This window comes from Eucyclogobius newberryi, unplaced genomic scaffold (assembly GCF_026437365.1).
Source record: "Eucyclogobius newberryi isolate DKJ021-1_F unplaced genomic scaffold, fEucNew1.0.hap1 SCAF_14, whole genome shotgun sequence".
Classification (NCBI taxonomy): Eukaryota; Metazoa; Chordata; class Actinopteri; order Gobiiformes; family Gobiidae; genus Eucyclogobius; species Eucyclogobius newberryi.
Genome location: NW_027315768.1, coordinates 32,581,162 through 32,597,493, shown reverse-complemented (window position 1 = coordinate 32,597,493; position 16,332 = coordinate 32,581,162). Strand labels below are relative to the sequence as shown.

General features: G+C 43.3%; 1 protein-coding gene across 1 annotated transcript; it reads left to right on the top strand.

Annotated features, from left to right (window-relative positions):
• The first annotated feature begins 4,403 nt into the window (after positions 1–4,403).
• Positions 4,404–8,497, top strand: tsn (translin). Its single transcript, XM_072445271.1, has 6 exons — positions 4,404–4,589; positions 5,390–5,483; positions 5,571–5,667; positions 5,850–5,965; positions 7,136–7,215; positions 8,234–8,497. The coding sequence occupies exons 1-6, from the start codon at positions 4,524–4,526 to the stop codon at positions 8,480–8,482; spliced, it is 702 nt and encodes a 233-aa protein (XP_072301372.1). The 5' UTR covers positions 4,404–4,523; the 3' UTR covers positions 8,483–8,497.
• Positions 8,498–16,332: the final 7,835 nt, after the last annotated feature.

The window sequence follows — 16,332 nt, the reverse complement described above, 5'->3', positions numbered from 1 at the left end:
ACTGCTTCTTCTCCATTTTCCATCACTGGGTAACTAAAACGTTTATTAATACCAGCCATTCTTTTGATTGTTCCTCAAACCTGACCTACCGATGATTGTCCACGAGCGTGTCACAGTAACCTCTCCAACACTCTTTCTTCGCCCCTTTTACCGTTCTTTTTACCATTGCCATTTTCTTTTTATAATCAATATCATTTTGAAAACAATCATTTCTTTTCAATACTTTAAATGTTTTATTCCTCGCTCGAATGGCATTAGTGCATTCTTCAGACCACCAAGGGACAATCTTTTGTTTTTGCTTTCCTTTGCTCTTCCTCATTGTCTGCTTTGCTGCTCTCACAAGCGCACGACACAAAGAAGAACTGAGATCGTCAATATAATTACATCCACATTTACTTTCTCCATTTCATTTTCACAAATGACCCTGAATTTATTCCAGTCTATTCCTTTAAAACGCCACCTACTTATTCCTTCCGTGCCAACACTTATCTCTGTTTTCATTGGATAGTGATCACTGCCTCCACGACCCAGGTGCTCGTCCCAGCGATAGTTTCAGACGCCAGTGTTATGTCTCCAGCTGATTCTGTCCCATTCCTCGCATTCCACTCCCGTCATTCAAACCATCACAGCAGCTCTAACTTTAGGATTATTCTGCTCTCTCACTACTCTTTTCCGACCGTCCGATCTCCCTTCATCACATGTAGCCCATTTGTCTTTATAATCCGGCCCGCCAAACATGCCAAGTAATTTTTTTTTAAATGTATTTTTCTTTTTTGTACTTGGGCATCTGTCTGCACTTGTCTCCTTAATAAATATGACGTGAAAGGAATTAAATAATAGATTCAAATAGCCTATATTTGACAGAAAAGTGATATTTATTTAATTTTTTTCACACCAATGATCGCAGGCTGGTCCTCCGCTACTTGCCTGGATTTGAAAATGGCCCTCGGAGGAAAATAATCGCCCACCCCCGGTCTAGACGGTCACGAGCTGGTCTAGAGCAGCTCGCCAGAGCGTAGCCAAAGCTAACAGGTTAAAATGCGTTTTAAAGACAACTGAACAATCTTAAAATTAAAAAAGTCAATGACCCAAAAATAGGTAAGAATTGTCGCTATATCTGACTTTTCTGGAAGCTCTAGCTGCTCTTTCAGCCGAACACGAGCAGTTTTTCACTACATTGCGCTCTAGGGAAAAAAAGCTTTCTGGGCCGCTCGATTTCTTTGGCTGCAGTACCAATGGAGCGGCCACTGGGGGAGTCTACGACATGCTTCGGCGAGCCACACCCTATCCAGATATTATAATAGATCCATGGCCACACCCGATCCAGATATTATAATAGATCCATGGCCACACCCTATTCAGATATTATAATAGATCCATGGCCACACCCGATCCAGATATTATAATAGATCCATGGCCACACCCTATTCAGATATTATAATAGATCCATGGCCACACCCTATCCAGATATTATAATAGATCCATGGCCACACCCGATCCAGATATTATAATAGATCCATGGCCACACCCTATTCAGATATTATAATAGATCCATGGCCACACCCGATCCAGATATTGTAATAGATCCATGGCCATACCCTATCCAGATATTATAATAGATCCATGGCCATACCCTATCCAGATATTATAATAGATCCATGGCCATACCCTATCCAGATATTATAATAGATCCATGGCCATACCCTATCCAGATATTATAATAGATCCATGGCCATACCCTATCCAGATATTATAATAGATCCATGGCCATACCCTATCCAGATATTATAATAGATCCATGGCCGCTGCCAACTCCTGGGAGCAGCAAACACGGATCTATTCTGGGAGGAGACCAGATTTTAGGTCAATTCCCACCCAATGTGTCAATTCACACACTGGTACGTCGGATTATAAGGGCCAACCAAAAAATAATAATAATGCGCTGCACTAGAGAATAATGTCATTAAATAACGAGAAAAAAGTCATTAATTAACGAGAAAAAAAGTAATAGTTTAGGGGCCGATTCAAAGTGACGTGAGATATTCACTTTCAGCACCACGGTCAGGACGCAAAAGAACGGACTTGGATGAGTTGACAGTTTAGAACTACATAAAAGTCTGAAATAGATGTTAAAGTGTTTCCTGGCCTTTAAAACAATGTCTTACGTGTGTTTAGTGGCCAGCGGCCCTGTGCCACCAGCTACTAGGCTAACAGATTGTGAGGTGTTTAGACGCGTGGATAAAGAGCCCAATACTCTTATGTTCGGTGAAGAATACTTTTATTAGCACCTGCATATTAAACACGGTCAAAAACTGTCTGCCTCCAACTGTAGCCCTGAGGCCAGGAGAATTAGGCCTTAAATATGAACACCTGCCCACACCCAGACAAGACCCAACAAGCTACAGCGCCACACAGTGGCTGGTGGTGTAAACATGTACAAGGCCTTAATATCTTATATGGCTCCTACAAAACATTTGAGCTCGGAAACTAGACAAGATGTAATCTGTGAAATAGGACAAATACTAGAAAGAATAAACAGACAAGGGAAACAAGTTACCTTTTTGTGGGTCCCAGCGCAAATAGGGGTGGAAGGGAATAAGCTGGCAGATAAATATGCAAAAGGAGGAGCTACAGAAGCAGAGGTGGACATCCCCATTAAGTATTGTAAAACAGAAATCAAAACCATAATTAGGGAAGAAGTTAAGAAAAGATGGAGGAGATGGGACGCTTGTCTCAAAGGCCGGTTTTTCTATAGTATACAAACGAGAGCAGAGGGGAGAACAAGAGGGTGGAGCAATGAGAACCGCAGAGAGGAGGATGTTCTGAGCTGTAAGAGGAGGATGTTCTGAGCTGTAAGAGCCGCAGAGAGGAGGATGTTCTGAGCTGTGAGAGGAGGATGTTATGAGCTGTAAGAGCTGCAGAGAGGAGGATGTTCTGAGCTGTGAGAGGAGGATGTTCTGAGCTGTAAGAGCCGCAGAGAGGAGGATGTTCTGAGCTGTAAGAGGAGGATGTTCTGAGCTGTAAGAGGAGGATGTTCTGAGCTGTAAGAGGAGGATGTTCTGAGCTGTAAGAGGAGGATGTTCTGAGCTGTAAGAGCCGCAGAGAGGAGGATGTTCTGAGCTGTAAGAGGAGGATGTTCTGAGCTGTAAGAGGAGGATGTTCTGAGCTGTAAGAGGAGGATGTTCTGAGCTGTAAGAGCCGCAGAGAGGAGGATGTTCTGAGCTGTAAGAGGAGGATGTTCTGAGCTGTAAGAGGAGGATGTTCTGAGCTGTAAGAGCCGCAGAGAGGAGGATGTTCTGAGCTGTAAGAGCCGCAGAGAGGAGGATGTTCTGAGCTGTAAGAGGAGGATGTTCTGAGCTGTAAGAGGAGGATGTTCTGAGCTGTAAGAGGAGGATGTTCTGAGCTGTAAGAGCCGCAGAGAGGAGGATGTTCTGAGCTGTAAGAGGAGGATGTTCTGAGCTGTAAGAGGAGGATGTTCTGAGCTGTAAGAGGAGGATGTTCTGAGCTGTAAGAGCTGCAGAGAGGAGGATGTTCTGAGCTGTAAGAGGAGGATGTTCTGAGCTGTAAGAGGAGGATGTTCTGAGCTGTAAGAGGAGGATGTTCTGAGCTGTAAGAGCCGCAGAGAGGAGGATGTTCTGAGCTGTAAGAGGAGGATGTTCTGAGCTGTAAGAGGAGGATGTTCTGAGCTGTAAGAGGAGGATGTTCTGAGCTGTAAGAGGAGGATGTTCTGAGCTGTAAGAGCCGCAGAGAGGAGGATGTTCTGAGCTGTAAGAGGAGGATGTTCTGAGCTGTAAGAGCTGCAGAGAGGAGGATGTTCTGAGCTGTAAGAGGAGGATGTTCTGAGCTGTAAGAGGAGGATGTTCTGAGCTGTAAGAGCTGCAGAGAGGAGGATGTTCTGAGCTGTAAGAGGAGGATGTTCTGAGCTGTAAGAGGAGGATGTTCTGAACTGTAAGAGGAGGATGTTCTGAGCTGTAAGAGGAGGATGTTCTGAGCTGTAAGAGCTGCAGAGAGGAGGATGTTCTGAGCTGTAAGAGGAGGATGTTCTGAGCTGTAAGAGGAGGATGTTCTGAGCTGTAAGAGCCGCAGAGAGGAGGATGTTCTGAGCTGTAAGAGGAGGATGTTCTGAGCTGTAAGAGCTGCAGAGAGGAGGATGTTCTGAGCTGTAAGAGGAGGATGTTCTGAGCTGTAAGAGGAGGATGTTCTGAGCTGTAAGAGCCGCAGAGAGGAGGATGTTCTGAGCTGTAAGAGGAGGATGTTCTGAGCTGTAAGAGGAGGATGTTCTGAGCTGTAAGAGGAGGATGTTCTGAGCTGTAAGAGGAGGATGTTTTGACGCGTCTGAGGTTAAAGAGTCTTCCAGAGAGAGGCAGCAACGTGCCAAGAGGCGCCTGGACTTCCTGAAACTAGAAGAAGATGGCGTCATCCGTGCGCATGCGCAGACTGTAGGAGGCGCTGCGGCACGTTTATGTTCATTTGTGCTTTTTTCACAGCTTCTTTTCCTTGTTTGTTAAACTCTGAGCTCTGAAATGTCCGTGACAGAGATGTTCAGTTATATCCAGGGCTTTCTGAGCGCGGACCAGGACGTGAGAGAGGTAAAGACGCGCAGCTTTAGCCTGTGTTCAGGAGCGTTAGCTGTTAGCTGTTAGCTGTTAGCCGCTAGCACAGGCAGCGTGCGTCATTAGCCTCGGATATTTCATGCATTTGGAACAGTCTTGAAACCGTTTTAAGAAAATAGTTTTAAATGCCAACAATGCCCTGCTTTGTGTGCATTTAAAAATAGGAATTTAGTGCAAATTAACGAATGTAGTGCATGTGATATTTTTTATTTTGATAATTTCTGTTAATTGCCTTGTACAATCATTTATTTATTTATTTTTCTCTCAAAACGCTTGTTTATCGATGTTTGTTATGAATAATGCATTTTATCTCATGCCCAATAACACCAAAGGACATTATTGGTGTATATATATTCTATTCTTATTTATATTTTATATGATTTATTTCCCCATTGTGGGACAAATAAAGGCTTATCTTATTTAATTTTTGGTGTAATTACGTTTGAGCTGTTACTAGAATTAAATGATTTAACCTTGTTTCTAAAAATGTCACTATTATATTTGTTTTTACGATTATATATGTTAACTATTGATTAACAAAATCATCTTTACATGACACAAATTATTTTTTACTTTAAACTTTTGTCAAATATATATGTCTGACCTTAGCATTTCTGAACTAGACTGATATTTACATAAAAGTATTGATTCTTCCATCTGTATTAAACATAACTTTTTAACAAAGTGCGTTTCAAAGATCCGCCACTTAAGGGCGCCATTGCCCGAGTCATACGTGACAAAAATGACAGTTTCTCATTTGTTCCTTGACCAATCAGGACATCCGTAAAGTGGTCCAGAGCCTGGAGCAAACGGCCAGAGAAATCCTGACCGTCCTCCAGAGCGTCCACCAGCCCACGGGCTTCAAGGAGAGTAAGTCGCCCCCAGAACGCTCATGAACGTGACGTGTTTTTTTGTTTTTTATGTCGACGTTCAGCACATTTTTCTTCTCTTTTTCAGTCCCCGGTAAATGTGCGAAGGCCCGAGAGCTGTTCAACGCGGTCCGGACGCACTTGTCGGAGCTCAAAACTAAATTCCCCGTGGAGCAGTATTACAGGTGTGTATTTAAGTTAAATATTTGACACAGGCAGAAGAATGTTTGTGTTTGAGGAGGAACTGGAAGAAATGTATCTGCAGTGAACCCTGTGTTTTATAAATATACAAAGAAGAAAATGACCTAAAAATAAAGAAATGGATTGAAGAAAACCAACGTGTGCGTTTGGCGTTTGTGCTCGGCAGGTTTCACGAGCACTGGCGCTTCGTGCTGCAGCGTCTCACGTTCCTGTCGGCGTTTGTGGTTTATCTGGAGTCGGAGACACTGGTGACGCGAGAGGAGGCGGCCAAGATCCTCGGCAGTGAGTACAGAACCCTAACCACAGAACCCTAACCACAGAACCCTAACACCCTAACCACAGAACCCTAACCACAGAACCCTAACCACAGGACCCTAACCACAGGACCCTAACCACAGGACCCTAACCACAGAACCCTAACCTCAGAACCCTAACCACAGAACCCTAACCTCAGAACCCTAACCACAGAACCCTAACCACAGAACCCTAACCTCAGAACCCTAACCTCAGAACCCTAACCACAGAACCCTAACCTCAGAACCCTAACCACAGAACCCTAACCACAGAACCCTAACCTCAGAACCCTAACCTCAGAACCCTAACCACAGAACCCTAACCACAGGACCCTAACCACAGGACCCTAACCACAGGACCCTAACCACAGGACCCTAACCACAGAACCCTAACCACAGGACCCTAACCACAGGACCCTAACCACAGGACCCTAACCACAGGACCCTAACCACAGGACCCTAACCACAGAACCCTAACCACAGAACCCTAACCACAGAACCCTAACCACAGAACCCTAACCACAGGACCCTAACCACAGGACCCTAACCACAGGACCCTAACCACAGGACCCTAACCACAGGACCCTAACCACAGGACCCTAACCTCAGGACCCTAACCTCAGGACCCTAACCTCAGGACCCTAACCTCAGGACCCTAACCTCAGGACCCTAACCTCAGGACCCTAACCTCAGGTTAAGACCAGTTTAAAGGTTGAATGGACGATTTTTTGGCATAAATCTGAGTCTTATTTCCTCGTGGCGTGGACTGTCCATTAGTCCTGCCATGTATCAATCATAAAACGCACCTACCACTCACCTGCAGCCGCGTGCGGCTCGTCCCTAAGACCAGGTTTAGACCAGGTTTAGACCAGGTTTAGACCAGGTTTAGACCAGGTTTAGACCAGGTTTAGGCCAGGTTTAGGCCAGGTTTAGACCAGGTTTAGGCCAGGTTTAGGCCAGGTTTAGGCCAGGTTTAGGCCAGGTTTAGGCCAGGTTTAGGCCAGGTTTAGGCCAGGTTTAGGCCAGGTTTAGGCCAGGTTTAGGCCAGGTTTAGGCCAGGTTTAGGCCAGGTTTAGACCAGGTTTAGACCTGGTTAAAGCTTTGAGAGGAGAAAAAGGCTCACAGTGACAGTTTCCTCACTTGCTGGTCTGGTCCACAGTCGAGGTCGTCCGGGAGAAGGGCTTTCATCTGGACGTGGAGGACTATTTGGCCGGAGTCTTGATCATGGCCAGTGAACTGGTGAGTCCAACAGTTTAAGCTTCATGTTACGAGATTTGAAAGAGAACCTTAGATTTCGTCTCTAACACTGAACTGTTATAGTTTGGCCTTTTTAAATTGCATTATTGATCTAAATAAGTTTTAAAAAAAGAATAAAAACAAGCTTTACTTTTCCTGGTGCTGAAAGTCTCAATGTAAAGCGCCTCAAGAGCAGGTTTAACTGTGCAAATACTGCATCTTATTTGTCCTTTATGGAAACACAGTACAAGTCTTCTTAAAACCTGAAATATATAATAACAAAATGGAATAATCTTTGTTTAAATGAATTGATTAGTTTTTATTGTGAATTGCACAGAAATATGAGCTGGAGCTTTAGAGACGTTTCCTGTGTCTTCGAGTCATTAAACCTCTGAGACCGCGTGTCGTCCTGGCAACGATCACTAAATGAATCGATCATCATTTCGACAGTTGATAATCGACGTCAGACAAACGTTCACACAAAGAAACTGCGTTGAGGGCAAATAATGGATAAAACGGACATACGGCAGTTTTAAATATGTTCATTTTGTTGACACGATCGATAGAAAACTGCTTATGAAGTCACAATATCCCAGAGAAATCCAGGGATCGAGTGGATTCAATGGGAGAATAAAACATATTTAGGAGTAGATAAGAAAATAAGTTGTTTCTGACCAAATTATTGCAAAAAAAAATTGTTTAGAGCTTTAAAAACATGCAATTTCTTAATTTTGTTGACGCGATCAATAGAAAACAGGAGAAAACTGCTTTTGACGTCACAATATTCCAGAGAAATCCACAGCTTGAGTAGATTCAATGGGACAATAAAACATCTTTAGGATCAGATCGGAAAATATAGTTTCTGACCAACATTTTTTTAAAAAAAACGCGTTTAGAGCTTTAAAAACATGCAATTTCTTCATTTTTATCGCACGTACGGCGGTTGTACTCGAGTAAAACGCTGAAGGGAAGAGAACCCCGAGCGTCTTGTGTGTTGTTAAACCCAGTGTCTCTGCTTCAGTCGCGTCTCGCCGTCAACAGCGTCACGGCCGGCGACTACACGCGCCCCATCCGCATCTCCAACTTCATCAACGACCTGGACTCAGGCTTCCGGCTCCTGAACCTGAAGAACGACCCGCTGAGGAAGCGCTACGACGGCCTCAAGTACGACGTGAAGAAGATCGAGGAGGTGGTGTACGACCTGTCCATCCGCGGCCTGGCCAAGGAGGGGGAGGGGGAGGCGCCCGAGGCCAAGACGGGCGGGGACTGAGGCTGTTTGGGGCGTGGCCTGGACTCCGTTTGGGCGTGGCCTGGACTCTGTTTGGGCGTGGCCTGGACTCCGTTTGGGCGTGGCCTGGACTGAAGCGCACGAGAGAGAGAGTTTGGACGTTGCTTCGAGAATCGTTACGAGTTAAAAGTGGGCCCTGTGTTTTTCCCGACATGTTTTCTCGTTTATTTATAGTGTTTTTGAGTTTCTCGACGACGATGTAGAAATGTGCTCGTAAACGTCTGGATTTGAGCTTCAAATGTTGCACAAAAAGAACTCTTAAACGCAGAAATGTCAGAACGTCGCCCTTGTTTCTTGGAACACTCGACTTTCTTTTCTTTTCCCATCGACTTTACGTTTTGTGTTGTCGTTTTCAAAGCTGTTACTTTGTCGCGTCGCGCTCTTGATCCTTCATCTGGACTTAAAGGGGAAGCGAGTGGTTCTGCAGGTCATGTGACTCCATCTTTAGGTCATGTGACTCTCCATCTTTAGGTCACGTGACTCTCCATCTTTAGGTCATGTGACTCTCCATCTTTAGGTCACGTGACTCGCTCTTTAGGTCACGTGACTCGCTCTTTAGGTCACGTGACTCGCTCTTTAGGTCATGTGACTCGCTCTTTAGGTCACGTGACTCTCCATCTTTAGGTCACGTGACCTTCGAGCTTTAGGTCATGTGACTCTCGAGCTTTAGGTCATGTGACTCTCGAGCTTTAGGTCATGTGACTCTCGAGCTTTAGGTCATGTGACTCTCGAGCTTTAGGTCATGTGACTCTCCATCTTTAGGTCATGTGACTCTCGAGCTTTAGGTCATGTGACTCTCCATCTTTAGGTCATGTGACTCGATCTTTAGGTCATGTGACTCTCGAGCTTTAGGTCATGTGACTCTCCATCTTTAGGTCATGTGACTCTCGAGCTTTAGGTCATGTGACTCTCGAGCTTTAGGTCATGTGACTCTCCATCTTTAGGTCATGTGACTCGATCTTTAGGTCATGTGACTCTCGAGCTTTAGGTCATGTGACTCTCCATCTTTAGGTCATGTGACTCTCGAGCTTTAGGTCATGTGACTCTCGAGCTTTAGGTCATGTGACTCTCCATCTTTAGGTCATGTGACTCTCGAGCTTTAGGTCATGTGACTCTCCATCTTTAGGTCATGTGACTCTCCATCTTTAGGTCATGTGACTCTCCATCTTTAGGTCATGTGACTCTCCATCTTTAGGTCATGTGACTCCATCTTTAGGTCATGTGACTCTCCATCTTTAGGTCATGTGACTCTCGAGCTTTAGGTCATGTGACTCTCCATCTTTAGGTCATGTGACTCTCCATCTTTAGGTCATGTGACTCTCGAGCTTTAGGTCATGTGACTCTCCATCTTTAGGTCATGTGACTCTCGAGCTTTAGGTCATGTGACTCTCGAGCTTTAGGTCATGTGACTCTCCATCTTTAGGTCATGTGACTCTCGAGCTTTAGGTCATGTGACTCTCCATCTTTAGGTCATGTGACTCTCCATCTTTAGGTCATGTGACTCTCGAGCTTTAGGTCATGTGACTCTCGAGCTTTAGGTCATGTGACTCTCGAGCTTTAGGTCATGTGACTCTCCATCTTTAGGTCATGTGACTCTCGAGCTTTAGGTCATGTGACTCTCCATCTTTAGGTCATGTGACTCTCCATCTTTAGGTCATGTGACTCTCCATCTTTAGGTCATGTGACTCTCCATCTTTAGGTCATGTGACTCTCCATCTTTAGGTCATGTGACTCTCGTGAGGATCGTTTAACTTCTGTGGCAGTTTTGACACGTTTTTCGAGTTCAAAGCAAATCACCGACTGAATCAAAGTAACGTCAGGCATTTTAAAAGTATTTCATGTACATTGAACTGGGCTGGACTCATTTTTGTTTTTCTCAGTTTAAAAAAAATCTTTAAAAAATCTAAATACCTTTTTTGAAGATTTTGAAGCGCTGAAGTGTATTTTTCAAACGACAAATACAAGAAGCAGAACCAGAGCAGAGAACAGGGCAGACTGAGGAAAATCAAGATAAAAGAGAAAGTACATTGTAAAATAAACAAACTAAGGCACAAAAACTCGACAATAAACGTCCCAATTGGTCCAAAGTTGGTCAAATTTGTCCAATTTAGGTTAAAACCAAATGTGATCTCCATTTTTTGTTTTAAAAAAAATAAATCACTTTCACAATTCAAAAAGTTGAATTTGAGCACTTGAAAATCTATATACATTTATTTGATATATTTAAAAGGTAATTTCAATCATTTTTTTGTTATTTAGAATTTTCAACTTGCGAAAAAACATTAATAGTGAAAAATTCTGCCTTTTGTGTTGTCGGCGTCGAACATTCAGAGCCATAAAACCCCCAGTGTTTAAAGCTCCGATGAACAGGAAGTTTAAAGCGTTTCTCAGACGTCATGAACTCTCCAAACGCAGCAGAACGAAGCAAACGGCAACTGAAATGTAAAAGGAGTTCTTTCACGTTTCCATTCGTCTTTAGTTTGTGTTTACAACGTGGAACCAAGTGAAGAAAAGACGATTCAAAAGTATAAAATGCTAATTCCACTCTTTAGTGTTTTTATGTTGCTTTTGTTAAGTTATTTTTGCGTTTTCGCTTCAAAAACACTTAGAATTGTGTTTTTTGTGCAACTTCAGCTCAGAACTCTGGTAAACATCAGCACGTTAAACTCTGCAAAGCTCTGGTGTGTTTTTAAAGTCAGGAGTCATTTTAAGCGTCTAAAATAACACACAGGACATGTTTGTTTGTTTGTTTGTTTACAGTTTTGCCACAAGTGCATATCAATATTTCCTCGTTTAAAAGTCGTTTTCTGTTAAACTTGTGTTATTTCAGTCAAATGCATAAGAAATAAATAAAATGAAACTGGGCCAAACGTCTAAAAGCCTCATTTACGCAATAATTGAAATGGTCGTTTGTTTTGAGAAGTAGATGATTTATGCAGAAGGCTTTTTGTCTAAACGAGGCAAAAATGAAGCCAAAGAATCTGAAAATGAGCAGCATTTTGTGAAGTTTAAGCTGTTCTTTTGTGCCAGTTCATAAAGGATTTTCAAACTCGTGTTTTGTTCATTAAAGTTGTTCTTTTTATGTATAATTTTGCAGGTGCCATTATTGTTTTCAGATGTTGTAAAATAAAGCAATGTTCTGGTTGTTTCATGGTCAAAAGACGGTGTAAAGTTGTATTTTTCATTTTCTATTAAAAGAAAGAAAAAACCTCTTTGTTTTGTGTTTTATCTCAAGTTTTCTCCTGCATTTAAAGCTGTTTTGGGCCTGGGAAATGACCCATGTTCATATTTTCAGGCTGTAATACACAGTTTGATCTTGTTACCATGGAGACAGACATGTTTAGCGACATACTGTGGAACATTCCAGGCAGAGCAGCAACAAACACCAGAAAAGTGACTCAATACAGCTTTAATCATGTAAAGAACCACGCCTCCCTCCAGTGGGCGGGGCTTACTCTGAGTAGGATAAATATCTGATACTAGTATATCTCAGACTTCTACACCGACGTGACTTATGTTGACGTAAAATGCAAAACAAAACTTCCGAACTTGGCTTTTTATTATTTTGACCAAATTTTACCAGCAAATGTTTATTTTTTAACAATATATTGATCATATTTAGGAGAGGATTTGTGTTATTAGGTTTATGTTTGGAATCTGTTTGGTTAAGATTAAGTTCAGCTTTGGGACGTGGAAAGTTAGAATTACAATTTTTTATTTTTTTAAATTAGCAAATTTGTTTTAGACATTTTATACTTTCCCATTCAGGATCAGATTATAATTATAAACTATTCACTTAAAATGACCTGAAATGCTGAACTTTTACACTGGAAAAAGTCTTAAAAACGACATAAAAATAAGCGAATAATAATGCTTAATTCAGTGATATTGGTCTTGCTGTGAGTAAGACAAAAAAACACTTTTATCGTCAAATCATATTTAAGACTCAAACAGATAAATACGTCTTCTTTTTATCACTTTTTAATACTGATACTGAAGAAGACGTCATTTTCTCCAGCCTGAAAAACGTCGCGGTCAAAAGCAGAAAAAACACGTTTATTCAAGTTCAAAATCTTTTAATACACAATATATTACACGAGGGGGAAATAATAATACAGCAGATTCAACCGACAGTATGAAAAGGTGAGTGTAACGACTTCTGCTACTTCAAGGGACAAAAACCGCGCCCGCCGTTTGAAACTCCAGTGACGTCGCCTTTTTAAAACGTATCAAAACACAACATGGGACGATATAAAGTCATAAAGTGCATGGAAAGAAACGACAAACACCAAACAAACGCTCGGAAACTGGAGGAATGTTGCTGGAAAAGAAGTTTGGTAAATAAAGAAACGCAACGCTGAGAAAAGGCACGAGTTTAATGTCGTTAACGTTAAACCGCACGAGTTGGAAATAGATTTAATGTGTTAACGTTGTTGCTTAGCGATGGGGAAAGTGTTTAAAAACTGTTCAGAGGCAAAAGGAAGTCGACCGTAACACGATTTCAAAGATTCAAAAATTGGACAAAATCTGAGTTTCAATTTAAATGTGGCTCGATTTTGTCTGTATGTGTGTTAAGTTTGTGTCTTTTTGTGTTGTTATTTTTGATTTACACTAGTTATTTTGTGTGTCTATTAAGACAAATTAAATAAAATATCTTTCATTTCGAGAGATTGACTTAAAACCTTTTGTGCCGTTAAGAAAAAATACATTTTCAACACGTTTTTCATCGTGTGACGTTTTATTGTAAAAATAAGTGTAAAAACGGACAAATCTGCACATTTTGGACAGTAACATGGGCAGAACATGCAAACGGAGAGATCATGACTAGGTCTGATTGAAAAGTTTGTTAGTTTTTCGAGTTAAAACTTGAATAAATCAGATTTTTCGGAGCAGATCGAGAGAATAAACTGAAAATGTAGTTTTCTCGCTTTAACTTAAATCTGATCAGAATGTTAATGATTTCAAGTATTTACAACAAAAACTAAAAACATTTTTAGTTTGCAATGTATAAATGCCATTTACTTGATTATTTTGTGTATTTCAAACAGTAAAAGTTGTTTTTCTTTGTGTCTACAACCGTTTAAATGTCAGACTATGTTTTTATGTTCATTTTGTTGGTCACTGTTTGTTTGAAAAATATAATATTAGAAGGATTTAAACAATTTTACAAGTATTTGTCCAGTGAAACCTAAAAATTACTTTAATCAAAAATGCTGAGTGTATGTAATAATCTCCTGGGAAATAAAATAAAAATAAAAAATACGTTAGTAAATTTCTTTACAAGATCTCACGTTTTTCTTCATATTTTGTGACATTTTCTGAAGTTAATCTCAGTTTTGAAATCACATTATGTTCCACTTCCCTTTTGTCCCTTAAATTGAGAATTTCAAAGTTAAAAGTCCAGGATTTAACCTATTTTCTTCCTTTCCGAGTGCGTTTTTTCTTTTCACAAGACATTTTTTAAATACTTTTTGAACAATAAATATAAGAAAGTCCAGCGCCAACCTTTTTAAACACTTAACACAGTTTGAGTCGCTACTTCTCAGAAACACGACAAAGCGACGACAGAAAAGCGTAAACGTTAGCTGCGTAAACGTCAGCTGCGTAAACGTCAGCTGCGTACACGTCAGCTGCGTACACGTCAGCTGCGTACACGTCAGCTGCGTACACGTCAGCTGCGTAAACGTCAGCTGCGTACACGTCAGCTGCGTACACGTCAGCTGCGTAAACGTCAGCTGCGTACACGTCAGCTGCGTAAACGTCAGCTGCGTACACGTCAGCTGCGTACACGTCAGCTGCGTACACGTCAGCTGCGTAAACGTCAGCTGCGTACACGTCAGCTGCGTAAACGTCAGCTGCCTACACGTCAGCTGCCTACACGTCAGCTGCGTACACGTCAGCTGCGTACACGTCAGCTGCGTACACGTCAGCTGCGTAAACGTCAGCTGCGTACACGTCAGCTGCGTAAACGTCAGCTGCGTAAACGTCAGCTGCGTACACGTCAGCTGCGTACACGTCAGCTGCGTACACGTCAGCTGCGTACACGTCAGCTGCGTACACGTCAGCTGCGTAAACGTCAGCTGCGTACACGTCAGCTGCGTAAACGTCAGCTGCGTACACGTCAGCTGCGTACACGTCAGCTGCGTAAACGTCAGCTGCGTAAACGTCAGCTGCGTAAACGTCAGCTGCGTAAACGTCAGCTGCGTAAACGTCAGCTGCGTAAACGTCAGCTGCGTACACGTCAGCTGCGTAAACGTCAGCTGCGTAAACGTCAGCTGCGTACACGTCAGCTGCGTAAACGTCAGCTGCGTAAACGTCAGCTGCGTACACGTCAGCTGCGTACACGTCAGCTGCGTACACGTCAGCTGCGTAAACGTCAGCTGCGTACACGTCAGCTGCCTACACGTCAGCTGCCTACACGTCAGCTGCGTACACGTCAGCTGCCTACACGTCAGCTGCGTAAACGTCAGCTGCGTACACGTCAGCTGCGTACACGTCAGCTGCGTACACGTCAGCTGCGTACACGTCAGCTGCGTAAACGTCAGCTGCGTACACGTCAGCTGCGTACACGTCAGCTGCGTACACGTCAGCTGCGTAAACGTCAGCTGCGTAAACGTCAGCTGCGTACACGTCAGCTGCGTAAACGTCAGCTGCGTAAACGTCAGCTGCGTACACGTCAGCTGCGTACACGTCAGCTGCCTACACGTCAGCTGCGTAAACGTCAGCTGCGTACACGTCAGCTGCGTACACGTTAGCTGCCTACACGTCAGCTGCGTAAACGTCAGCTGCGTACACGTCAGCTGCGTACACGTCAGCTGCGTACACGTCAGCTGCGTACACGTCAGCTGCGTAAACGTCAGCTGGGTAAACGTCAGCTGCGTAAACGTTAGCTGCTGGGTAAACGTTAGCTGGGTAAACGTCAGCTGCGTAAACGTAAGCTGCGTAAACCTTAGCTGCGTAAACGTTAGCTGCGTACACGTTAGCTGCGTAAACGTCAGCTGCGTAAACGTCAGCTGCGTAAACGTCAGCTGCGTACACGTCAGCTGCGTAAACGTCAGCTGCGTAAACGTCAGCTGGGTAAACGTCAGCTGCGTAAACGTTAGCTGCTGGGTAAACGTTAGCTGCGTAAACGTTAGCTGCGTAAACGTCAGCTGCGTAAACGTCAGCTGCGTAAACGTCAGCTGCGTAAACGTCAGCTGCGTACACGTTAGCTGCGTACACGTTAGCTGCGTACACGTTAGCTGCGTAAACGTCAGCTGCGTAAACGTCAGCTGGGTAAACGTCAGCTGCGTAAACGTTAGCTGCTGGGTAAACGTTAGCTGGGTAAACGTCAGCTGCGTAAACGTAAGCTGCGTAAACCTTAGCTGCGTAAACGTTAGCTGCGTACACGTTAGCTGCGTAAACGTTAGCTGCATACACGTTAGCTGCGTAAACGTCAGCTGCGTAAACGTCAGCTGGGTAAACGTCAGCTGCGTAAACGTTAGCTGCGTAAACGTCAGCTGCGTAAACGTTAGCTGCTGGGTAAACGTTAGCTGGGTAAACGTCAGCTGGGTAAACGTCAGCTGCGTAAACGTCAGCTGGGTAAACGTCAGCTGCGTAAACGTTAGCTGCTGGGTAAACGTCAGCTGCGTAAGCGTCAGCTGCGTAAACGTCAGCTGCGTAAACGTTAGCTGCTGGGTAAACGTTAGCTGGGTAAACGTCAGCTGCGTAAATGTAAGCTGCGTAAACGTTAGCTGCGTAAACGTCAGCTGGGTACACATTAGCTGCTTAAACGTTAGCTGCGTAGACGTTAGCTGCTTAAACGTTAGCTACGTGTCGACGCGGCTGGAGAT

Bases quoted from the DNA above. Each gene is read 5' to 3' on its own strand.
- tsn (XM_072445271.1), top strand. From the start codon at position 4,524: ATGTCCGTGACAGAGATGTTCAGTTATATCCAGGGCTTTCTGAGCGCG. The intron at 5,668-5,849 runs GTGTGTATTTAA...TGTGCTCGGCAG, and splicing joins CCCGTGGAGCAGTATTACAG to GTTTCACGAGCACTGGCGCT. The intron at 5,966-7,135 runs GTGAGTACAGAA...TCTGGTCCACAG, and splicing joins GGCGGCCAAGATCCTCGGCA to TCGAGGTCGTCCGGGAGAAG.